Source organism: Mustelus asterias, chromosome 28 (assembly GCF_964213995.1).
Source record: "Mustelus asterias chromosome 28, sMusAst1.hap1.1, whole genome shotgun sequence".
Taxonomy (NCBI): Eukaryota; Metazoa; Chordata; class Chondrichthyes; order Carcharhiniformes; family Triakidae; genus Mustelus; species Mustelus asterias.
In genome coordinates, this window is record NC_135828.1 from 15,968,250 (window position 1) to 15,994,613 (window position 26,364).

General features: G+C 39.2%; 1 protein-coding gene across 7 annotated transcripts in view; it reads left to right on the top strand.

Annotated features, from left to right (window-relative positions):
• Positions 1-26,364, top strand: part of LOC144480265 (adenosine kinase-like) — a 245,312-nt gene that overhangs the window by 192,743 nt on the left and 26,205 nt on the right. For all 7 annotated transcript variants that reach the window (XM_078199586.1, XM_078199584.1, XM_078199590.1 and 4 more), the window contains exons 7-9: positions 724-894; positions 11,625-11,660; positions 15,282-15,396. In XM_078199586.1, the coding sequence (XP_078055712.1) occupies positions 724-894; positions 11,625-11,660; positions 15,282-15,396 (322 nt within the window). The remainder of the gene's footprint in view (positions 1-723; positions 895-11,624; positions 11,661-15,281; positions 15,397-26,364) is intronic.

The following is a 26,364-nucleotide window of genomic DNA, read 5'->3' on the forward strand; positions in this document are numbered from 1 at the left end:
ACAGCAATCTGCCGTCGGGCAACTAGGGTTGGGCAGTAAATGCTGGCCAGCCAGTGATGCCCATGTCCCACAAATGAATAGAAAATGAATTCACCTCGCACACAGTTGCTCATAGACTTTGAATGGGCTTGTCAACTGAGATTTCTGTTATGGCACCCCCATCAGCAATCTTTGGCACCTGTGACCAAGGAAAGCAACACGGGTTCGTCAACCAGTCAGATTGAAGAATTGTCATTGTGAACAAAGTTTAAAACCAGAAAGTCGGAAATTGGAAATATAAATTAGATTTAAATAGTGAACAGGGAGCAGAATAAAGATTGGGAAATGCAGATGGGATTAAGAGATAAAGATAAAGAACAGAGGAAAAAGTTTATATTTCTAAAGTTTATTTTAAATCTCCAACATGATCTGAGGTAATGATGCTCCACATTTGTAAAATTTATTTTCTTTCGGGCCAGAGAGGTTGTTCAAGAATTGTTTAGAGTTTTGCATTTTACTGCACCTGAAATTGTCAGATTTATCCTCTAATAATGGAAGATGGCTTTTCATTATCATTCCAGAAAAATCCTGGCTAATAGTGTTTAAAATGTAATGATATAGATACTCATTCATTAATAAAGTGTTTGATATCACTTATTGCATTCATGATAGTTTCTTGCATAAAATGTTTCAAATATGTTTCACTACAGCCAGTAACAATGTGCATCTTTTGTTCTCTTCTAGGGATTCTTTATTACAGTGTCAGCAGAATCTATTCTGAAAGTGGCAAATCATGTTTCTGAAAACAATAAGATCATGGGTCTAAATCTATCAGCCCCATTCATCTCGCAGTTTTTTAAGGAGGACCTGATGAAAATTATCCCCTACGTTGATATCCTGTTTGGAAATGAGACGGTTTGTGTCTCTTTTTAGTAAATTTGGTTGATTTACCTAATAGCACAAGTTAACTGGAAAGCCAGCACTCATTACATTGACAAAAACAGTTATGCTTTCTTTACCAATTCCACTCTGAGCTGGAACTGTTATGTGTTCAGAATAATAGCAAATGCATTTATATAGCGTCTTTAGCGTGAAACTTTACTGGTATGTTTTATATACCAGCACTTACACTTTGAGAATTATATATTTGAATCCTAGTTTTTTTTTCTTTTTAAACATAGCTTTCCATTAAGTTTGTGCTCCAATTCCCAGTTTTTCTTGCAAGACATTTTGCCTCAAAACATTTTATCTGCACATTCCACTAATTGTTTTCCAAACATATTTCACAGACGTTTTGAGGTTGCCAAAATTTTCTGTTTATCAAATAAATTTCTACTTATGTTACTATATTTCTTGTACTGTACTATATGCCTGAATTTTTTGTAACATATCGTTTCTAAAATTGATCAAAAGCCTTCTGAAAATATATGGTGAACCACATATACTGCAGTCTCTATCTCTTTTTATTTAAAAACAACCTCTTTAACTTTGACAACGCAACTTACCTCAAGTCAATTAGACAAAAAGTTAATTTAGTACACTTGGTACATGTGACATGAAATGGTTTTCAAAAGTTCTCAACGTTTATTTGCAAAATAGCAATATTTTATTTCCCTTTTGTATTGACTGTTAATACAGTTGTATGCAAAAACTTGGAGTTTTTCTAGCCTATAGTGTGGTAAGACTAATTATAATCACTTAAACATCAAGAACATATCAAATATATTAATATGTTGGTGCCTTAGTCATTGGCACATTTCATTTGCCCAGTAGCTCAGGAAAGGAAATTAAATTAAATATTGATCATTTCGATCTTAGTACAGCAAATTCTTATTGTCACTTTCAGCTCAATGACCATAAAAATGTTGCTAAATATACAATAGCAATAACAGGATCTGAATCCAGTTTAATACAGGGTTCAGAAATAGTCAAGCTGAATGCTTTAGTGATAAAACTGCTGTGAAATTATAAACGGTCACTGCTGCTGCTTCAGTTTTGTGGGGACCTCAATTTCATTGACAATTAGATGGTGATGTGTATTCTTGCTACCTGAATTGTGTGACAAGGAACAAGTGTACATGTGTATGTAAGATGTGGCAAAGGGAAGGAAATGATAATAACATTTTCAGACATTTAAAAACATCTGGAATAAAATAATAATGCAAGAGATGGCTGTATACGGGAATAACTTAGTTGGTAAGATTAACTATAATGTTAAGATGTGTTGATACTGTGCTATTTTGATATATTTTATGTTTAGTTGATACTGTGCTATTTTGATATATTTTATGTTTAATGTGGGGCTGCTTTAAGAAGCAGTGTTTTGTTACAGGAGTCGATTTGTCTGGGAAAACATGCAGCTCAAATGCTGAGAGCTTGATAATTGATTTAAGCTAGGAATGTGATACTTTGTAGAGTTAATGGACCTTTTGATTAGTTAGGTTCTCCTGGGATTTTAGACTAGGTATGAAGAGTCGTGAGTTTTGATTAGGTCAATTGACAGGGACAGAGTCATGTGGTTAAAGGGAGGAGCTAAGCTTGCAGGAAAAAAAGCAGTTTCATTTTCATTTTAAAAGAGTAATTGCTGCCTGAAGCTGGTGGAAGAAGACCATAAGACATAGGAGCAGAATTAGGTCACTCGGCCCATCGTGTCTGCATTCAATCATAGCTGATATTTTTCTCATCCCCATTCTCCTGCCTTTTCCCCATAACCTCTGATCTCCTTTTCAAGAACCTATTTGTCTCTAAGTTAAAGACACTCAATGACCTAGCCTCTACAGCCTGCTGCAGCAAAGAGTTCCACAGATTCACCACTCTCTGACTGAAGAGATTCCTCCTCATCTGTTTTAAAGGATCGTCCCTTTAGCCTGAGGTTCTACCCTCTGGTTCTAGTTTTTCCTATTGGTGGAAACATCCTCTCCATGTCCACTCTATCCAGGCCTCACAATATCCTGTAAGAAAGATGTTTGTGTATGGTGTGTCTCTCCAGAGGCTTTTTGAAAGCTCCAAGATTGTTAACCCAGGTTACAAGCGAATATGTCTGTGTTTTGCTAACAAATTTTAAAAGAGGGTTTAAGTCTATAAGATATTGCTTAATTGGAACTTATATGATAGGTTAGCATTAAGAATTGTCTCTTGCCATGTTTAATTATTGTTCAATTGTTAGAAGTTAAATTAATTAATTTGTTGTTGTTAAATAAAGTTTGTTTTGATAAAAGCTCCTTAGTTTATCAGTAGAATTGCACCTGGAGTGAAACATCTCATCCTCACGTTAATGCCAAAATAGAAACATTGTTGGGGTCTCAGCTTACTCCATAATATACTTTGGGATTTCTAATCTGCTATGCTAACAAAAACAGAATGTTTTCAGAAAACATTTTCAGTCTATAATGCTATTGCCCATTCTTGATAGGAAAATAGCAGGAATGCTGATCATCTTAATTGTTCTTGCAATTAATTTGTTTTAATTCAGTTGCCATTCCACTGCGCTGCTGCCCCTGTTTGTTACTTAAAAATGTCTCCTCTTGCAACCCCAATCATAGTTCAGAAGTTGCAGTATAGAATCATGCCATTGCAATTTAACACTAGGCCATCATTAAAGGTTCATTGTATTTAATATAGTTTAACGTCAGGGTTCATTGAAGCTTGTGGGATAGATCAAATTAGTAGTTCGCACTTGTGAAACTTGTATCATGTTTATTGAATTAGTCATAGCTCAAATCATCATAATACTATTCCCAAAAGGATTTACTTGACTTAGCTTGATATTGTACAAGGATTCCTGTAGTGATTCATAATTTGCAACATGAGTCATTGTTTGACTCAACAATGTACTTACTAGGAGATTCATCAGGAAAGAAAATCGATTGTTGGATCCAGGGAGCTCGGAGTTTTGAGAGTAGTGTAATGACTCAGGAAGCCCAACTGGAAAGGAACATCGTTTATTACAGAATGCAAAGTAAAACAACTACCTTGATGGACACACACTAGTTCCTGCCTGGGACTACAGTTCAGCAGGCCCAGTCCTGGGCCTGCCATAAAAGGCTCAAGTAATGAGTGCCAACTGGGCCGGCCACTGCCTGTTACCAGGGGAGCACATATTCAACAAGCCCCACAGGGAGATCAATTCCTGATCAATCAGTGATTTCCCCATGGGAGTTATCACAAGTCGGTTCATCCAGAGTATCAAATTTAATATGTCAGGTGATACGTCCGATATATTGGTGAGCAATGTGATCTGTAAGAATTGTTCATTTGAGACAGTGGTGTGATAAAGTTGCTACTTTTCTTGAGTTCCATTCGCTGACAACTGAATGCCAGTTCAGTTTTAATGTTGAGTGAGCCAGCTGTCCCATTGCCTTTGTTAATGCTGATAAATAAAATTCCAAACTGATGACATGCTATCTGTGATAGCAGGCGGGAAGTCAAAGCGAATAAGACTGAAGATGATCCTACTGATGATTTATATGATTTTCCACTCAAAAAACAGCAAATTTGACATAATTCATCACGATACAGGCTGCATAATATATCGGCTTTTTCATTGCAATTAATATATGTGCAATACAGAAGCTTGAATAACTAGATTTATTAAATAAAGAATTGCCCACAATGTCATTGAGAGAATGATAAAGTCAGCAGTGACTTAAATCCTACTTAACAGCTGTACCTTTTGACTAGGACAGTCACAGGTTGCTCAAATAAATTGAAGTGTATTCATCAAACAGGCAGCACTGAGTCATTTAATAAAATACAGCAAATAATGTTCGGAATTGCCTTCAAGTCATTGTATGTCCTTGCATTTCACATCTTTACAAGACATCATTGTTAGCCTTCATCACGCAACACTGCACTTTATTTTTCTGTGCAGTAGAATTGAATAACCTGACATTGAAGAAGGAAGGTATTTATATGTATTTCTTAGAGATATTTAAAATTCTAGAATTGCCATAAAAAGTATTATTTTGCTTAGACATTAACAAACACCAAGCAAGATTTGAGATATGAGGGATTTGGTCCCCAACATGGTAATTGATGTATAAAACAGACTTTAAATGTCATCATTCAGATTTCATTAAAGTTTAAAAGTGGATATGTGTAATTCCACACTGAACCCACTTGAACTATGAAGAACATTTACTTGACATAAATGACATTTTTAGAACTTGTTTTCAAACTTGAACTGTGTATGGAGGAAACATATTCAGCTTTATAACATTGTTGTGGGAGAGAATTTCAGATGATGGATTATGGTCATTGCACTATAAAGTGTATGGACTTAGTCAGATTTTTATTGCACAGAATATCAAATAAATATCAAAGAGCAACATTGGACTTCTAGCTAAAGCAGTTAATGATATTTCTTCCTTGGAACGTGGACATCACTGGAAAGTCCAATATTTGTTGGCCACTCCTAATTTCCTTTGAAAAGGTGGAGCCAACTTCTTGAACCACAGCAGCCCCTGTGTTGCAGATACACCCACAGTCCTGTTAGGAAGGGAGCTCCAGGATTTTAACCCAGCAACAGTGAAAGAACAGCGATGTAGTTCCAAGTCAGGTTAGTGCCTTTGTCCCTTAGATAGTCGAGGTCGCAAGTTTGGTATGTGCTTTCGAAGGAGCCTTGGTAAGTTGCTGCAGTGCATCTTGTAGATAGTACACACTGCTGCCACTATGTGTCGCTGGTGAAGGGAATGAATGTAGAAAGTAGTAGGGTGCTAACCAAGTGGGCTGCATTGTCCTGGATGGTGTCAAGCTTCTTGAGTGTTGTTGGAACTGCATTCATCCAGGCAAGTGAAGAGTATTTTATCATTCCTGGCTGGTGCCTTGTAAATGGTAGACAGGCTTTAGGGAGTCAGGAGGTTCGTTACCCTCTGCAGGATTTACAGACCTTGAGCTGCTCTTGTAGCCACAGTATTTATATGATGGTCAATGGTAACCCCCCCATCCCCCTCAGAAGTTGATGGTGGGGGAATAAACGATGGTGGTGCCATTGAGTGTCAGAGAGAAATAGTTGCATTCTCTCTTATTGGAAATGGACATTTGAGTGGCGCATATGTTACTTGTCACTTATCAGCCCAAGCCCCAATGTTGTCCAGGTCTTGCTGCATATGGGCAGTGTCTGAGGAGTCATGAATAGAAACATAGAAAACTACAGCACAAAAACAGGGCCTTCGGCCCCACAAGTTGTGCCGAACATATCCCTACCTTTTAGGCCTACCTATAACCCTCCATCCTATTAAGTCCCATGTACTCATCCAGGAGTCTCTTAAAAAACCCTATTGAGTTTGCCTCCACCACCACTGACGGCAGCCGATTCCACTCGCCCACCACCCTCTGTGTGAAAAACTTCCCCCTAACATTTCCCCTGTACCTACCCCCCAGCACCTTAAACCTGTGTCCTCTCGTAGCAGCCATTTCCACCCTGGGAAAAAGCCTCTGAGAGTCCACCCGATCTATGCCTCTCAACATCTTATATACCTCTATTAGGTCTCCTCTCAGCTACGTCTCTCCAAGGAGAAAAGACCGAACTTCCTCAGCCTATCCTCATAAGGCATGCCACTCAATCCAGGCAACATCTTTGTAAATCTCCTCTGCACCCTTTCAATCTTTTCCACATCCTTCCTGTAATGAGGTGACCAGAACTGAGCATAGTACTCCAAGTGTCTTATATAGCTGCATCATTATCCCCAGACTCCTAAACTCAATCCCTCGATTGATAAAGGCCAGCACACCATACACCTTCTTAACCACCTCCTCCACCTGCAGGGCCGATTTTAGAGTCCTATGGACCCGGACCCCAAGGTCCTTCTGATCCTCTACCGTACTAAGAGTCTTTCCCTTTATATTGTACTCCTTCATCCCATTTGACCTGCCAAAATGGACCACAACGCTTTTATCTGGGTTGAAGTCCATCTGCCACTTCTCCACCCAGTCTTGCATCCTATCTATGTCCCTCTGTAACTTCTGACATCCCTCCAGACTATCCACAACCCCACCAACCTTCGTGTCGTCGGCAAACTTACCAACCCATCCCTCCACTTCCTCATCCAGGTCATTTATAGTGCTAAACGTTTTGTAATCATCAGCAAACATCCTCATTTCTGACCTTATATTGGAAGGAAGGTCATGATGACAAAGCTGAAAATAGTTGGGACACCACCCTGAAAACCTCGTACAGTAATATCTGGGACTGAGATGATTGACCTTCAACAACCATAACCATCTTTTTTTGTGCGAGGCACGGCTCCAATCAATGGAGCATTCTCCCCACCCCCATTCCAATTTTGCTAAGGCTCTTTGATGCCGTACCTGGTCAAATGTGGCCTTGAAGTCATGGACAGTCACTCTCACCTCACATCTGAGGTTCAGCATTTTTGCCCATCTTTGAACCAAGGCTCTAATGAAGTCAGAAGCTGATTCGCCCTGGTGGAACCTAAACTGAGCATCCATGAGCAGGTTATTGCTAAGAGTGTCACTTGATAGCACTGTCAATGATGCCTTCCATCATTTTGAAGGTGGTCAAGAATAGATTGATAAGGCGGTAATTGGCTGGATAGATTTGTTGTCCTTTTTGTGAACAGGACACACATGGGCAATTTTCCACATTGCCAGGTAGATGCCAGTGTTGCTGTTGTAATGTAAGAGCTTGGCTAGGGGCACAATCACCAGTAATGTTGCCAGAATGTTGTCAGGGCCCATAGCCTTTGCATGAATCCAATGCTTTCAGCCCTTTCTCGATATCATGTGGAGTGAATCGAATTGGCTGAAGACTGGTATCTGTGATGCTGGGGACCTCAGGAAAAGGCCGAGATGAATAATTCACTCAGCATTTCTGGCTGAAGGTGGGAGCAAGTGCTTCCACCTTGACCTTTCCCATTATCCCCATTATTGAGGATGGGGATATTTGTGGTGTGTTGCTTTTGAGCTACCTGATCAATAAGCCACATAAATGGTAGAAGTAATTCAGGAATTAAAGAAACATGGTTGCATTTAGTTTTCTTGAATTCTAATAGTTTTTTATTGGTGCCCTCTGACACAGAGACACAGGAGTAGGTGATTCACCGGGTGAGACCGAGACTGATCTGTATCCCAACTCCATTACCTGCCATGGCTCCATATCCATTCATCCCCTTGTCCAGCAAAAGCCTACCAATTTGGAATTTTCAATTATTGAACTGGCATCTCCTTTTGTAGAAGAGTGTTGCACACTTGTAACATCATTGGCATAAAGATGTGTTTCCTAACCTCTGAATGGCTGGTGGCACAGTGCCAGGGTCCCAGGTTCGATTCTGGTCTGTGGAATTTGTACATTCTCCCCGTGTCTGCATGGGCTTCCTCTAGGTGCTCTGGTTTCCTCCCACAGTCCAAAGATGTGCAGGTTAGGTGGATTGGCCATGCTAAATTGCCCCTTCCTGTCCAAAGATGTGTAGGTTAGGAGGTTTAGTGGGGTGAATATGTGGGGTTAAGGGGATAGGGCGGGATGTGGGCCTGGGTGAGATGCTCCATTGGAGGGTTGGTGCAGACTCAATTGGCAAAATGGCCTCCTTCTGTGCAGTAGGGATTCTATAAATGTTAAATCCCCTTGTCCTATATTCCCCCTGCTAACAGAAAATGTTTCACTCTATGCTATAAATTCCTTTCAACGTGCAAAAAACTCAAGCTTATCATTATAACCTTCCAGCTTTGCTTATCAGATCTCAATTTAACACTTGGAGCCTTAATAACATGCTAGTGAATCTGCACTGCACTCCTTCTAAGGCCAAACAGTATATCATTTCTAAAGTGCAGTGCCAAGGATTGTACACAGTACTCCCAATGTAGTTTAACCAGGGTAACAAAACTCCCTCTTTTACATTTGAACCCTCGTATATAAAGATGAACATGCCACAGCTGCCTTATTTTTGGTATTTGACCATTGCGTTTCAGTGATCGATTTACATGGACATGAAAATTTGTTTGAACCTCCAGTGTTCCAAGCTATTCACCATTTAAATAATATTTGTATCCATACATTTACCTGCATTGAAATCCTTGTGCCAGTTTTGCCCACTCACTTACTGCATTGGTTTTCTTGTCATTTATGCTTCTTTCTCCAGTACTTACTTTGTCACCAATCTTTTATAAAATTAGATATATGGCTCTCTATTGCATTATCTAAGTAGTTAATAAAAGTGATGAATAGGTGAGGCGCTAGCACAGTTTTTATGGGAAGTCACCACCTAATTCAAGAACACGTCCATTATCCCTGCTTCCTGACCAATCTCTGAGCCTAGTCAATAATCTGCAGTTAATTCAAAGAGCTTTATTTGTGGCTAACAGTTACCCATGCCTTCTGGAAGTCCATGTAAACTACATACACCACCTCCAACTTCCCCTTCAAGTCACACATCATCCTGACTTGGAAACACCTTACCATTCCATCATTGCTGCTGACTCAAAATTCGAGAACTCTTTACCTAATGACACTCTCGGCATACCTTCACCACAAGGACTGCAGAGTTCAAGAAGGCAGCTCTCCACCATCTTCTCGAGAGCAATTTGGGATGGGCAGTGTGTACTGGCCTTGCCAATGAGGCTCACATCCCACGGTCAACCATCAACATTCCCCTGTCTACTACTATAGTTAAATCTTTTAAAAATCTAATTGGGTTCACTAGACATGGTCTCTCCCCTTTACAAATCCATGTCAATTCTCTAATCAGCTCAAATTTCTTTAAGTGCTCAGTCATTCTGTCCTTAATTATAGCTTCCAACGACTTCCCCACAACAGATGTTATACTAACAGGTCTATAATTTCCTGGTTTCTTTCTCTCACTTTTCTAACATAATGGATTTGCTTTGCAATTTTCCAATCTAAAGGGGCAATTCCTGAAGTGAAAGAACTTTGGAAAATTATGGCTAAAGAATTTGCAATATTCTCAGCTACTTCCTTTAAAACCCTTGGATTTGTCAGTCTTTACTGCCATTAATTTTTCTAATTCCCCTCTCTTGTTTGTGTTAACCTGAGTAAGTTCCAGTCCTTGATTTGTTAATTTCCCTGGAATATCAGGCATATTAAGGGATTTTCACAGTAACTTCATTGCATTGTTAATGTAGCCTACTTATGACACTAATAAATAAACTTTAAAATTTATATTAAACTATTCCTGTACTGTGGGGACTGAAACAAAGTATTTACTCAGCAGGTCTGCCATTTCATTTGCAGTCTTCCCCACATCTGTTTTTAAGGAACCCACATTACCCTTGATGACATTTTTCATCTAGTATAAACAGAAAACCCTTTTCTGTTAATTTTGATATCCCTTGCAAGATTCTTCAGTATCCACAGCTAAAAGACTGGCAGTGATAGCGTAAGGATTGTTACCTTTAAATACCTTTATGATAGGAGCTTTTTTTTTTCCATGATATAGTGCATTCTGGAGTTGATTAGGCCACTGTAACTTTGTTTGCGCTTAGAAGATACACAATAAACTTCCAGCAGAAATTTGGCTTCATTTTTCATACACTGTAAACTAAATTTTTTACGAGCCAGCAATCTCTGGAAAAGTGTAAAACAACTACCAGTATTGCCAACTATCACAATTTATGATGCATGTGACCGTTTAGTATATTTGTAATCTCATTACTTAACCTTGTGGTCTAATTATTTTCTGATTTTTTTTTTAAGTTGCCACAGACATTCATCTGAGCAAAGAAAGTTAGTGCACTGGAGTGGAATATTCTTTTCCTGCTTTCATGGCGGAGTACAGTATTGACATCACTGTTCCATTGCCAGATGCAAACAAAATCTCCCTGTAAAGTGCTCCCAAAATGTGTTTTAATCCCAGTCCAAGAGTAGTTCCTGTGATATCCAGTGTGACATATTTTAATTTTTCATCTGTTGCTGTCATCTGAGTGAGGTTGCCAATGTGTGACACTCCTCAACACAAAACAAATAATAAAGCTATGTACAGTTGAAAGCTTTGCATGTAGAACATGGGAAAATATGTCCATAGGTCACAAAGCATGTTTATTGGCTTTTTCATTCAGATTTTTACACCACACAGGCCATTTCATCCTCTGCCTAACTTAGGACCACGTCCATATCTTTCTACTTTCTAATATGCAGCACCATTATTTAAATCCTCCATATATAACTTTAGGTCACTTTTCTGTTTGAGCTGAGATTTAGATTTTTCTCTTTTATTTCGAGAGCAAAAGTCGAGATCCTTGTTTTTCAGTATTCCACAGACACCAAAACCTCGGAATTACAAAAAGGGATTGTGTTGGGAATTAGTTGTCAGAACAGCTAACCTCAATCACGGCTTCAACATTATACCCAGTTGAGTCTATGTGTAAACATTGACATATGCTAACCCGGACAAGCTTATATACCAGTCAGTATGGCCTGAGGGAACTCTGCTTTTTGGGGGGGGAAATCGTATTCTGATTTTATAATGCAATTCAGTATTTTACTTTTTAAACTGTCTTTTTGAAATAAATTGAATATTTAAAGAAAAAGAAACAAATCTTTCCTGTATCTGAGCAGTGGAGCACTTGTTAAATTAATTGGCTTCAATAAACAGTGCCTCAGTATACCTAGATTGTAGTGTTATTTTCAGCAGTCTCGACAGCACTTTATAATTAACTGCTCATTTCTTTTGCAGGAGGCTGCCACTTTCGCTCGAGAGCAAGGCTTTGAGGTGAGTTGACCCTCAATTGCACACTAAACAGATCCTAAAGGATTTTGCTGATAATGAAGTTCTTTGGACAGTGATTGATGTGCTATTATACTCTCCAGCCCTTGCAGTTGTTACTATGGTTACCTGGCAGTCATCCTGGTTTCTTTGTTCTGCCAGCATGATGTATGACGCACTGTGCTAGGCCTGTACCCAACATCTCTTACAGATGTTATTCACTGAATTTTGAAAAGGCTCTTGGGAAGTTACGAGGTTGGGCACTGGTTAAGGCTTCCTTTGCAGATAAGGTGTCTGTCATTTCAAGTATTAAATAGCTACATCTTCCACTTAATTTTATTGTGTGAAGGTTCTTTTGCAGGCAGAGCAATTTGCAGACTATTGCAGGAGAAAATTAATACCAATGACTCACTTCCTACTTGAAAGAAGCCTGAAAGTGGTTCTCTAAATGCACAAAAGACTTAATGTCATAAAGTGAGACAGATGCCTTTTTGGTAGTTGTTTAGGGTGAAATCACTCAGTAGTGTGAATTATGTTTGATGCTTATTTTGGACATTAGTCTGCATAATGCCAAGATCATTGATACATTCAACCACAGGTAATGAAACATATGCAGCAACAAAATTGATTAGCATGGAGCTCAATGTAAAATAAGCAATAAAATGATTAGTGGCCTTGTGATAAATTACTATTGTTCATGATTGAGAAAAGGGACTGGAAATGGTTTAACAGTATAGTATAACTGCAGAAATATTCCGTTAGCAGAACCTGATCACAGATGGACATTGAGTTTAATTTTGTAATATGAAACAACTGTCCTGAAATATGGGTAGGATTTACCGCGTAACCCGCTGCGTGTTTCACGGTGGTGCAAGGTGGCCCGCCAGTGACTGGATCTTCTGGACCTGCCGTTGTCAATGGGTTTTCCCATGGAACGCACTCCTCACCACTGTGAATCCCGCAGCAGGGTGTGCGCCACAGGCTGGACCAGAAGATCCCGCTGGCGTGAACGACCAGAAAGTTCTGGCCATGTTTGGAATGTATTCATCTATCATAGTCTCATCTTTTTAAAAACTGAAGTCATACTGTTTATGCAATAGCTGTCACTTTAAATAAAATGCCACTTACCTACACCTTCCTCATATATGTTACCTTAATTATAGCCATGTGTGTCTGGAAATTTTTTCTAACTTTATTGTACAATGGTTCCTCTCTGTAAGGCTGCCTTTGGGAATCATACATTTTTAACAAAAGTGTGTTTATGTGGTCTCTCTGTCCACTATGTATTGTGTTATTGAATATTACAGTGAAGGAGTAGTGTGTTTAGCACATTGTTACCATTATTGCATGCACAGAAGTTGAACCATTTGGGGTATAAAAAATCCTTTTTTGTTCCATTATTCGTACTATATATACTCAAGTATTAGTCAATCTCATGCAATCTCAACCTCCGACGTCTCAAGGACACTCCACTCCAACTAAGCTGCTCCACTCTGTGTTCAAAGTAATACGACAGAGACCAGGATTTGAAGCAGGAGCTTTCTGATGTTTCTGCATCAGATCACCCCATTGAGATATCAGCGAACTTAAGCCAAAGTTTAATTTTTAATTGAAATGACAGAGGAAAGAATGGGACAAACTGCAGCATCAGTGTGCAACAGCCCAAGAGGTATCTCTATGGAGTAACCAGTTGGTGGGGTGAGCCATGAGTATCAGTAGTTGAAAGTAAATCCCTGGAAAACAAATTGGAACAGAGACTGAATTGGTTCAGGGGGGGAGAAACTATGTCAGATAGTTATGACTTGTGGCTGCTGAAAATTAGCTGATAAAAATATATATGAGCAAGTCATTCTAATCCAACATCACAGTAAAGGAAATTATGATTGAAATTGTTTGCTCGTGTTATTGATTCGTGCATTACATTTGTTATTTCATAGAATCCCTACAGTGCAAAAGGAGGCCATTTGGCCCATCTAGTCTGCGCCGACTCTAAATTTTAAAAGTTTAAAGTTTATTTATTAGTGTCACAAGTAGCATACATTACACTGCAGTGAAGTTACTGTGAAAATCCCCTAGTCGTCACACTCTGGCACCTGTTGGGGTACATTGAGGGAGAATTTAGCATGGCCAATGCACCTAACCAGCATATCTTTCAGATTAGAATAGAATCCATACAGTACAGAAGGAGGTCATTCGGCCCATCGAATCTGTACCGAGCACATCCCACCCAGGCCCTATCACCGTAACCCTGCTAATCCCCCTGACACTAGGGTCAACTTAACATGGCCAATCAACCTAACCTGCACATCTTTGGACTGTGGGAGGAAACCGGAGCACCCGGAGGAAACCCATGCAGACACGGGGAGAATGTGCAAACTCCACACAAACATTGACCCAAGGCTGGAATTGAACCCGGTTCCATTGCGGGAGGAAATTGGTGCACTCGGAGGAAATCCACACAGACACGAGGAGAATGTGCAGACTGTGCACAGACAGACTCCAACAGAGCATCTTACCCAGGCACACCTCCCTGCCCTATTCCCATAACCCCACATATTTACCCTGCTAATTCCCCTAACCTGCACATATTGAACACCAGAGCAATTTAGCATGGCCAATCCACCTAACCTGCACATCTTTGAATTGTGGGAGGAAACCGGAGCACCTGGAGGAAACCCATGCAGACATGGGGAGAAGAAGCAAACTCCACACAGACATTGACCCGAGACTGGAATAGAACCTGGGTCCCTGGCACTGTGAGGCAGCAGTGCTAACCACTGTGTCACACAGTCTTTTACACTACTGCTCAAAATAACAAAAATAATAGATTAAAGATTAAATTGCTGGAATGATTTCTGGAAAGAATGTTTAAATATTTTTATAAAGATATTTTTAACAGAGACTGCCTTCCTCAACATCAATTCTTTGCAACTTCTGTTTTGGCCATATCAGCAACCATAGATATTTCAAGTTCAGCCAGTGTATCAATCATTCGGGCCCAAGTTGAATCTTCCCTCGATTACTGTTTGGATTTGGCATCTGCATTGAGGAGATTTTTTGGAATGAGAGTACTTCCCTCAAATGGGGGAAAAGAAATGTCTGAATGATTTTGCCTCGAAATAAAGCATGTCTCCTTTATTTTGGCACAAACTTTGGTCTGTGGCTAAGAAGATTTTGGTTGTTTAGGTTAGTTTTTTCTCATTTTAGACGGTATCTTCTAGAAAAGAATGCGTGAAGGTGGAAGAATAGAGCAGCGAAATATTTTAAATATTTATCAAATTATCAATGACAGATGGACAATTGAGCGCACTTTCATTTTATAAATTGCTGTGGCATCTTGGTGATAAAATGGTGTTCATTAATTTTCCAAGCAAGATCCTTGCCTTTAAAAAATTCTGGTAGTGAAATGTGAGCTATTAATTCATATAACCTTGAATTGTATACAAATAGTGTTCGTTTTCACTAATCTATTAGAGTTAGCACATTAATGTACACTATCTGTCTGAACCATACTTTCAGTATTTATACCAACCATTATAATGTACAGTGACTGGATTAAGTTCTTAAATTAGTCCATATGTGTCTAAATAAAATGATTATATGACCCCATTTACTTTGCTGCCACAGACAGAAGATATTAAAGAAATTGCCAAGAAAGCCCAGGGTTTGCCAAAAGTGAATGAAAAGCGACAACGTATTGTAGTTTTCACACAAGGCAAAGAAGACACCATTGTGGCCACAGGTAAACCTGATGGTGGTAAATAGTACTTCCTTCATCTACTTTCATTTGTTGCTTCTGAACAAAAAGTTCAATTTTTGGGTTAACCTCCTGTCACGACGGTATTAACTGTGAAGTAGAGAGAGGCAGGAATGTGGCAGTGTCAAACACAAAGTAACAAAAACAGAAATGATTAATGTTTAAAGAATTGCAGTGCCTCAGGAGAAGCTTTTGCTTTCGAATAGAAATTGAACTCTATTGCTTCAATTTTTTTTAATTCACAACAGCAAAATGGATGTCAATAATAAAATGAAATTAGAGATTTTCTTTTCCCAAAGGCACCTTTCTAATACTGCATGATCCTTCATTTTGTCTGTAATTCATACATGCATAGGGGTGCAATCATTCTCTTGGCTCAGAGTGTCATGTTAAGTCATTTAATAATGATTAAGGACATAAAAATGCTTGGCCCATAGGGCAAATCTCAAAAGAGATGCCAATTTATTAGTTTTTTTTACATTTTAGTTCAGACTTCCTTACCTGCTGGCATTAAACCGTTTAATGAACACAAGAAGAAGAGAGTTGTCTTTAATTTAGCATCTAGTGACACCACAGAACCACACAGGGCATAACTAATACACTTATTAAACCACTAATTAGGCTCATTGTGCTCTGAACCTTACAGTGTGGATGACTAATAAATGATCACTGATAAAATTGCAGGATTTATACAGCCATGTGTATGAAGCAAAAGACCTCAATTTTTTGTGCAGCTTAATAATCCCAAGCTATTAAACCTGAACAATGTGCTTTTTGTGCCTTTTTGCTGAAGTGCATGAACATAATTTTTAAATGGCTGTGTGATATGTTGGGGTAATAAAAATTCATCCAAATAAAGCACAAGTATTGGATGTATGATGGAAGTCAAGACAGCAGTGCTGCTTTCTAGCATCATAGTGATTTTGTTGGTCTATTTGACAGCTGCAATGTACATGTAATTGTTATTTATTCCCCTTCTACAATGAAATAGATTTTCTGATGAATTACATTTTGTACAAATAACTTTAACAGTAATTCATAACTGTAAAATATATTCAACTATCAATATGATTTCACTGAAAACATCAAGGTAAAAATATTGTGTCTGATGCATACAAATCAGTGAAGTCCAGGTTGAATCTCAGGCTGCATTGAATTAATTACTGCAAAGGATATGCAGCACAGAAACGGACCATTCGGCCTAACCAGTTCATGCTGGCATTTATGCTCCATTTGATCTTCCCAATCTTTCACATCTAACTCAATCAGCGTATCCTCCTGTTCTCTTCTCTGTCATATGCTTCTCTAGCCACCCCTTGAATGCATCTATACTATTCGCTTCATCTATTTCCTTTGGTTGGGGAGGCTGTGGCATTATAGTATTGTCACTGGACTAATAATCCAGAGATTTGGGGTAATGCTCTGGGGGCCTGGGTTCAAATCTCGCCTACATCCCTTAAATGACTAAAAACAAAAATGAACAAAATGCATAACATGATGTATAAATGTGGACATTTAGAGGAAGGAAACGATACAGGATTTTAATGTCTTAGTATTAACATTGAAATTGAATTGTAGGCAGTAAATAGTTACTATTAAATTGCATTAAATATGAATGGATCAAAGTTACCAATGCCAGATATTACAATAACTCATTGAAGACATTGACCACTTGCTTGAGATACACTGGTATCAGTTGTCCTTGGGTACCTTGTCCAAACGTTAATTATTCATATGTGACACTGACAAGCTATCTAAGTGAATGGGAATCTCACAAATCACGTTCTCAGATCATGTATTCAAGTGTGCACTTCAGCAAGAGTTGTCTGATCAAAAGCAGGAAAGCTATCCAGTTTTCCCCTCACAAGCCTCAGGATATCTTGGCCATATTGAGTAAGTTGTTTAAGAAGCAAGTTATGATATAAGAATCACAGAAGCATCGTGAGCCAAAGAAGGGAATGAATTTGAGAAGGGAATGAATTTGAGAAGGAAATGAATTTGATATGCAGAGGGTATGATAGATCATAGGTTCAGGAGAATTTGGACATTAAAAAAGGCAAGTTGATATTCCTATGGAAAGCACAAATTTAAGTATTTTTCATTGTGTTGTATATCCTATGTGACCCGATCAGGATTCAACCCAACCAGTCCAGTGTTTATGCTCCACTTGAGCCTCCTTCCATCTGAATCTATTATCATGACTCCATGTTGCCTTCTCCCTCTTTTGCTTGTTTAGATTCTGCTTAAATGCGTCTATACTATTCTTTTCAACCACTCCCTGTAGTAGCAAGTTCTGCATTCTCACCACTCTGTGGGTAAAGTAGTATCTTCTGAATTCCTTCATGGATTTCTTAGTGACTACCTTTTTGATGGCCCCTAGTCAAGTTTGTTTTCCCCACAAAAGAAAACATTCTCTCTCTATTTGTTCTATCAAAATATTTCACAATTGTAAATACCTAGCCCCTCAAATCTTTTTGCAAGAGGAAAAAAGATCTAGCTTGCCAATCCTTTCTTGATGTGTATACTCAGGCATTTCTGGTATCATCCTTCTAAATCTTCTCTGCATCTTCTGTAGTATCTCTATATTCTTTGTATAATATGGCAACTAGAACTGCAGGGAGTATTCAAAGTGTGGTCTAACCCAGGTTCCATACAGTTTTACATAACTTTGCTGTTTTTCCAATTCTACCCCTCTAGTACTAAAGTCTAGTGTTTGGTCCTCCTTAATGGCCTTGCTAACCTGTGGCACAACTTTTAGTGTCTTGAGTATTAGTACACTACGATCCCTTTGTAACACTACCCCACCTGGATTTGCATCTTTCAGATAATGTGATCTTTTTATATTTCCTACCAAAATGTCCTACCTTGCATCTGCCTCTGTTGAATTTTATTTGCCCATTCTGAAAGTTTAATTTTGCAATCCTCCTCAGGTTTTACCACAAAATTTGGTGTCATCCACAAATTTCGAAGTAGTATTTTTGATTCCAAAGTCCAAGTTCTTAATGTAAATTGTGAACAGTAGTTATCCTGGTATTGACTTTTGTGAATCACCTCTTCCCACCTTCTGAATAATTACCCTTTACTCCCACTGGTCTCCTCCTGAGGTCCCCAGCATTACAGATGTCAGTCTTCAGCTAATTCAGTTCATTCCTCACGATACCAAGAAACAGCTGAAAGCACTGGATACTGCAAAGGCTATCGACCCTGATAGCAGAACCTGTCAGGCCAAACTGGCCAGAACAAGCTGTTGCAGTACAACTATAACTCTGGCATCTACCCGATGACATGGATCATTGCCCAGGCATATCCTGTCCACAAAAAACAAAACAAATCCAATCCATCAGTCTATTCCCGATCATCACTTAAGTGATGAAAGGTGGCATCGGTGGTGCTGTCACTTGATTCTTACTCAGCAATAACCTGCTCACTGATGCTCAGTTTGAGTTCCACCAGGGACACCCAGTTCCTGACCTCATTGCAGTCTTGGTCCAAATATGAACAAAAGAACTGAATGAGAGGTGATGTGAGTGTGACTGATATTGATATTAAGACTGCATTAAATGTAGCGTGATATCAAGGAGCTTGACAAAAACTGAAGTTAATGGAAATCAGGGAGAAAACACTCCACTGATCAGAGTCTGGTTTAGTACGAAGGAAGATAGTTGTGCTTGTTTGGAGATCAATCATCTCAGTCTCAAGAATGGCTACTGGACTTGTTCAGTGTAGTGCCCTAGGCCCAACCATTTTCAGTTGTTTCATAGAATCACAGAATTCGAACAGTGGAGAAGGAGGCCATTCAGACCATCAAGTCTGTGCCGACTCTCTGACAGAGTGTCTTACCCAGACCCTCTCTCTTGCCCTATCCCCGTAACCTCTCATATTTGCTATGGTTAGTCCATCTAACCGACACATCTTGGGACAATTTTATCATGACCCATCTACATAACCATCTTTGGGAGGAAACCGGAGCATCCGGAGGAAACTAACACAGACGTGGGGAAAACGTGCAAACTCCACGCAGTCACCCAAGGCCTTGACGCTCTGAGGCAGCAGTGCTAACCACTGTGCCACCATGCCGAAGATCAATGATCTTCCCTCCATTGGAAGGTCAGAGGTAAGAATGTTTGCTGATGGTTGTGCAATATTTGGTATGATTCACAACTCCTCAGATGCTGAAGCAATTGTATCCAAATGCAGCAAGATCTGGACATCATTCAGGTTTGGGCTGATAAGTGGCATGCATTATTCACACTGCACAAGTGTCAGACAATGATCACCTCCAACAGGAGAGAATCTAACCTTGACATTTTCTGCTGACAGCTACAGTATCAATATGCTGGCAGTTGACCAGAAACTGAACTGGACTAGCCATTTAAATACTGTGGTTACAAGAGCAGGTCAGAAGTTGGTAATTCTATGGCTAGTTACTTACCTCCTGACTTCCCAAAGTCCATCACCCACAAGGCACAAGTCACAAGTGTGTTGGAATTGCCTGGATGGGTGCAGCTCCAACAACACTCAAGAAGCTCAACAGTATTCAGCACGAAGTAGCCCATTTGATTGGCACCCCATCCACCACCTTAAATATTCACTCACTCCACTACTGATACACAGTGCCAGCAGCTTGTACCATCTACATAATGCACTGCAGCAACTCGTTGAAGCTCCTTCGATAGCACCTCATGACCTCTATTACCGAGAAGAAAGGCAGCAGATGTGTGGGAACACCACCACCTGAAAGTTCCCCTCCAAGCCACTCCCCCTCCCTAATTCAAAGTAGATTGCCGTTCCTTCACTGCTGCTGGGTCAAAATCCTAGAACTCCTTCCCCGATAGTACTGTAGGTATGCCTGCGTCACGTGAATTGCAGAGGTTCAAGAAGGCAGCTCATCACTATCATCTCAAGGCAATTAGGGATGGGGAGCAATGCTGGCCTAGCCAGCGATGTCTTAAATCCATGTTCACTCTTCATTAGTTTGTTTCTGGATGTTCTTCTATTCTCTCCTTTAATGGGGATTCCATTATTTTTCTTGCCACCAATGTAAAGCTGACTGATCTTTAATTTCCAGGACATGTCCTGTCCCCCCCGTAACTAGAAGAATTACATTTGCTATCCACTAATCCTCTGGGAAGACATCTTTTTCAAATAAATTGTTAAATTTGTGTAATTCCTCTATAATCTCTTTCCTGGATTCTACAATACATGGATGTGATCCACCCAAACCAAAGGCATTTAGAGTTTATTTAGTTTATTCCATACATCTCTTTTTTTTAAATGCTTTTATCTCAAAGTTGAAATCTCATGGCTTCCTAGTGGATGTGGTCTATACTCCTCAGTCCTTCAAGAAAGAGCTTGACAAGTTCCTGGGAACAGATGATATTTCAGATGTGAATTAACAAGCAAGTGGAGGCCAGGATTAACAACAGAAAACTGCCATAGTCCCCTGAGCAAGATAAGGATAATAACGTACTAAGATTAAATGTGATATATAGGATAATAATGGTGTTATAATGAGTAACTTCAATTCAGTGAAATATAAACTGGAAATTCCTTAATGAACATGAGGTTCCAGAAGCGCAACTACTGACGAGCCTACAAGCCTGCATTTTCACCTAATACAATTGAAATTGTGCTGTGACTCGGGTAATAAATGTAGTAATACATTTGGAAAAAACAGGAAAACCTTTTCCTGCTGTCAGCAGTAATGTTTATTTTAACCAATTTTGCTTAAATAACACAGAAAAATGTGTTATTTATGTGCAATTGATGCATATTTATAAATGTTTCATTGAACAATATCAACCCCAATATCTGAGAGATGGATAACATGTTTAAATCTGGTTCTTGCTGGTGAACGGATTTCTATTCGTAAATTAAGCAAAACATCTGTGGATCAAAGACCACAATATGACTTAAATCAAGATTATCTGATAGTTATAATACCATTAAGGATCAGGATTGAAGCATGTAATTTTAAAAAGAAAACTGCAGAGGAATGAATGTCAGATGAGTTAAAAACTAGATGAATATTAAGTTTTAGTTCAAGAAAGGCTTTTTTTATTCATTCATGAGTATGGGTGTCACTGGCTAGGCTTTATTGCCTTCCCTAATTTCCCTTGAAGGTGGTGCTGTGCTGCCCTCTTGAACCACTGCAGTCCACATGGTGTAAGATGGTGTGTGACTTGGAGGGGAACTTGCAGATGGTAGTGTTCTCATGCATCCGCTGCCCTTGTCCTTCTATGTGGTGGAGGTCATAGATTTGGAAGGTGCTGTTGAAGGAGCCTTGGTGCATCGCTGCAGTGAATCTTGTAGATGGTATGCGTTGCTGCCACTGTGTATCAGTGGAGGGAGTGAATGTTCATTCTGGTGGATGGTGTGCCAATGAAGCAGGCTGCTTTGTTCTGAGTTTTGAGAGTGCTGTTGGAGCTGCACTCACTCAGGCAAGTGGAGGGTATTCCATCGTACTCCTGACTTGTGCCTTGTAGATGGTACACAGGCTTTGGGGAGTCAGGAGGTCAGCTATTTTCCGTAGATTTCCTGCTCTTCCTCTGACCTGTTCTTGTAGCCACAATATAGCTGGTCCAGTCATTTTTAGGTGAATGGTAATCCCCAGGATGTTGATTGTGTTGGATTCTGAGATGGCAATGCCATTGAATGTCAAGCAGAGATGCTTAGACTCTTTCTTGTTGGTGGTGGACATTGCCTGACATTTGTGTGGCACGAATGTTACTTGCCACTTATCAGCACAAGCCTGAATATAATCCAGCTACATATGAACACAGACCGCTTCAATAGTTTTGTGAACATTGTGCAATCGTCAGAGAATATCTGACCTAATGGTGGAGAATATCTGACCTAATGGTGATGAAGCCACTGAACATGGTTGGACCCAGGACACTACCCCGAGGAACTCTTGCAGTGGTGTCCTGGAACTGAGATACTTGACCTCTTATAACCACAACCATCTTCCTTTGTTAGATATGACTACAATCAGTGATAAGTTTTATTCCTGATTTCCCATTGACTTCAGTTTTGGGCTCCTTGGTGCCACATTTGGTCAAAAGCTGCCTTGATGTCAAGGGCAGCTATTTTCACCTCACCTCTGAAGTTCAGCTTTTTTGTCCATGTTTGGACCAAGAATGTTATGAGGTCAGGAGCTGAGTGACCCTGGTGAAACCCAAACTCAGCGTCTCTGGGTGTCTTATTGCTGAGCAAGTACTGCTAGTAGTACTTTTGACCACACTTTTCATCACTTTGCAGATGATTGAGAGTAGACTGATGGGGCGGTAATTGGCCAGGTTGGATTTTTGCTCCTTGTGTACAGGACATACCTGGGCAATTTTCCACATTGCCAAGTAGATGCCAATGTTGTAGCTGTACTGGAATAGCTTGGCTAGGGGTGTGGCAAGTTCTGGTGCACAAGTCTTAAGTACTATTGCCAGAATGTTGTCAGTATCCAGTGCCTTCAGCCATTTCTTGTTATCATGTGGAGTGAATTGAATTAGCTGAAGACTGGAATCTGTAATGCTACAGATCTCAGGAGAAGACCTCAAGAGAAGACCTCAGAAAAAGTTGCAATTTTAAACACACAAGAACATGCCCCCAAGTGGAAGCTAAACAAGAAGTCGCAAATGGGATTTTCGGTCAAATTAAAATACGATGCAATCAATACAAACATTTGCACTTTGGAAATAACAGTGAGAACGGATCATCTGGTCCATTAATGTTTATCCTATGCACTCGATGGTGCAATCTCATCCATCGCTGTGCAAAGCTGCTGGTAATACAACTTTACAGGAACTAAACTTTGACCACCTTCAGGGAAGACCTCTGGGAAATATTTCTGTAATTTCAGAAGACAATTGAGCAGAAGTAATTGATTGCTATGGGGCATCACTAGTTCAGTGTTCCCACAAATCACCACTCCAGTACCATCTCTCAGGACCTTGTCAAGTTCATTTTGAAGGACTGTGGTATATTGCCCACGTCCACTAGTAAGTTATAGCAATTGATGACAACCATCTAAGAAAAGGAAGTATTTCCTGGAATTTATCCAGACTTCCCAGTCATGTATTGTCTTTGAGCCCTATTCATTTAAATATTTGTAAAGGAAGATCTAAGAAAGTAGGATTCATGTAGACAACTCCAGTTGAAGACCGAGCAGTGTGACACCATGGGCCAGGTCATTCATCTTATCCTAAATTATATCCAATCCTAGTCATGATTTTTAAAATATCACTTGCATCCCCTTCGTCAACCATTTCTGCAAGATAAATAGTCACAATAATCAAGAGAACTACGTTTACATACCATCCAACTTGCCTTTTTCTGAACACCATATGCATCACCAGAAATGTGGATTAAATTGTACAAGTGCAATTGAAACCTGGGTATCCTACTTTTAAGTTTGTAATTCACCAATCTAGCAGTAATTCCCAGAACCCTAGCTGAACGTTTAGTGAATGTCGTTAACTACGTTCCAAGTTCTTAATGAGTGTTCCTTCAGTTGCTTGATCTATGTGTCTCCTGCACCTTTTATTCACATTAAAACACACGTTACATAACTTATCAAAATCACCCTATAGTTCACAATATTATGAAACCATTCACATTTTCCAACGTTTGCAAAATTAATAAAATGCAATTGAGGCCTGGCAAAGGAGAAACTTGGAAGATTGTTTCACTGACAAATTAGAACACACAATTCTCTTTACCTGTAGCGTAATTTTAAAGGGTTGCGGTTAAATATTTGAAAAGGAAGATCTAAGAAAGTAGGATTCATGCAGACAACTCCAGTTGAAGACCTAGCAGTGTGACACCATGGGCCAGGTCATTGCCTTGTATGCTATAACTTCTAATGTCTCAATATCAAAACTGACTGAAACTGCAGGAATAGAGTGCTTCTTAACAGGATTTGGTAAACTCTTGATGTGGAGGTTTGCAAAGCTCTTTGCTGGATCCTGTCTTGTTCTCGGTGGTCATCCTGCCCCAAATAAAATGAGAATTTTCAATCCCATTTTCTCCAGGCCACTGCAGCACTCACAGTGAGGAGCCATTGTTGCTACTTAAGATCAGCACTAGGGACCAATGAGCAGTCATTACCACAGATCAGTGTCAGATGAGGCAATTTCGACATGATCCTGTGAATCAATCACAACACTGAAAAATTGGTAGTCAACTGATTGCTCAAAAGGAAGACTCAGTAATTTTTCTCCATCATAGCTAGAATTAGTCTTTCTAGGAATTGAGTTTTACAATTACTTGTTTGAAATGGTACAAGATTTAAACGATTTTCTGGTTGGCAGCATCCCATACTTAACTGAATAGGAAGTTTCTTTGTACACTTAATGCGAGTAATGACTTTTGGTGTATTTCTGTGCTGATATTTGTCTGCTATTCTGTTTGTTTGAAGTATGTTAAGGAGACGTGCAATTTCCGAGAGATGACATACTGTTCAATCGAAGCAAAATCTCTGACTGCAATTTTTTTTTTAATGCATAACATTCTTAACAATGGCAACGCCTTTAGAGGGAGCACAATTAATATGTAAGCAGTTGAGATTTTATTCCTATTATGTTAAGAAGAAAGGCCATTATGCAAAGTACTGCTGCAATTCAGGTACTTCTCCAAATAATTAAAGTAGTTTACAGAAGAGGATAGTTAATTTTCCTTTACTTTTTACTTGAAAAGGCATTTCCTATTTTTTTAAGGTTAGTTGCATACTGTGAAAGTGAGCACAGAACAGAAGTAAACAAGATTTTTTAATGCTGCGGGGAAGATATTGATGCTGGCAATTTAGCATCGAAGAAATTAATGGAGGGAAATTAGTGAGTTCATCAAAATGCTTAAGAAGTCATATGATGATCTGTTTTCTGGACCTAAACCGGCAAAAGAAAGAGGAATTGAGAACAGATAATGGATTTGGACTGATTCCAGCCTTAGTATTAATAAAAACTAATGTAATTGACCTTAATGGACACTGACCTTGAACAAATCAAATGGTAGGCAATAGTGAGAAATGCTGACAGGACCATTGTATTGCAAGTCTATCCTGTCAGTCTAAAAATGTGTGGTCTCCATGCTATAGAGTATAGATGCTATTGTTGTGTTCATATCAAAACTTTGAGGTGTAATAGATCTGGTTTGGTACATGGTTTGGAAGGAACTCCCAGGTTATTGAATAATGGTTATAATTGGGGACGTTTCCAATTTATATTTTTGCATGCACACACACGCATTTTGTATATCCACATACATTTTGTATGTATACCTCTGAACAAAGTCAATAGGAGAGATAGGTTAACTGTAGGGCCTGATATTGGAAATGAAGTACTAAGTTGATCATTGTTGTAGACAGGACAAAGAAAGGAGGTTTCATTTAATTTTGTTCTTGAAAAAGCCAAATTGGTGCAAGTACAAAACTGTTTGTGTCGAGTTTATATTGACACTGCTTTTGAATGCATAAATTGGCCTGTATATTGAATGTTTTTTCTCTAATGTTATTCTGAGCTCCAAAATAATATGCAACTATGGCATAAAATTACAGAGAAAGCATTTAATAAAATATATCCGCTCTGCAGAGCTACACTGCACCTGCTTCTTCTGGCATGCAAGAGAGACTAGTAGTGGTAGAACAAGCACACATGTCTGTATGCTATTGCTAAATGATATTTTACCGCTTAAACATCTCATTATGTCAGCATCTTGGGGAGCACATTGTTTTGCCAGCTGGCACATTACTTCTGATTTTTGCTTTTAATGAGAACACACGTGTTTATCAAAAATGTTTTGTCATAAATTGACTTTTTGGCTTAAATTTGAGGTTATATTAACTGCTTGTGTGTTTTTTAAACCTAATGTTTGTCATAATTGATTGAATATTTGGGGTTGGGTGTGTCCATTGCTGAGCACAGTGTTGGTGTTTGAATTGTTAGTGGTGTTGCAGCTTGGCAG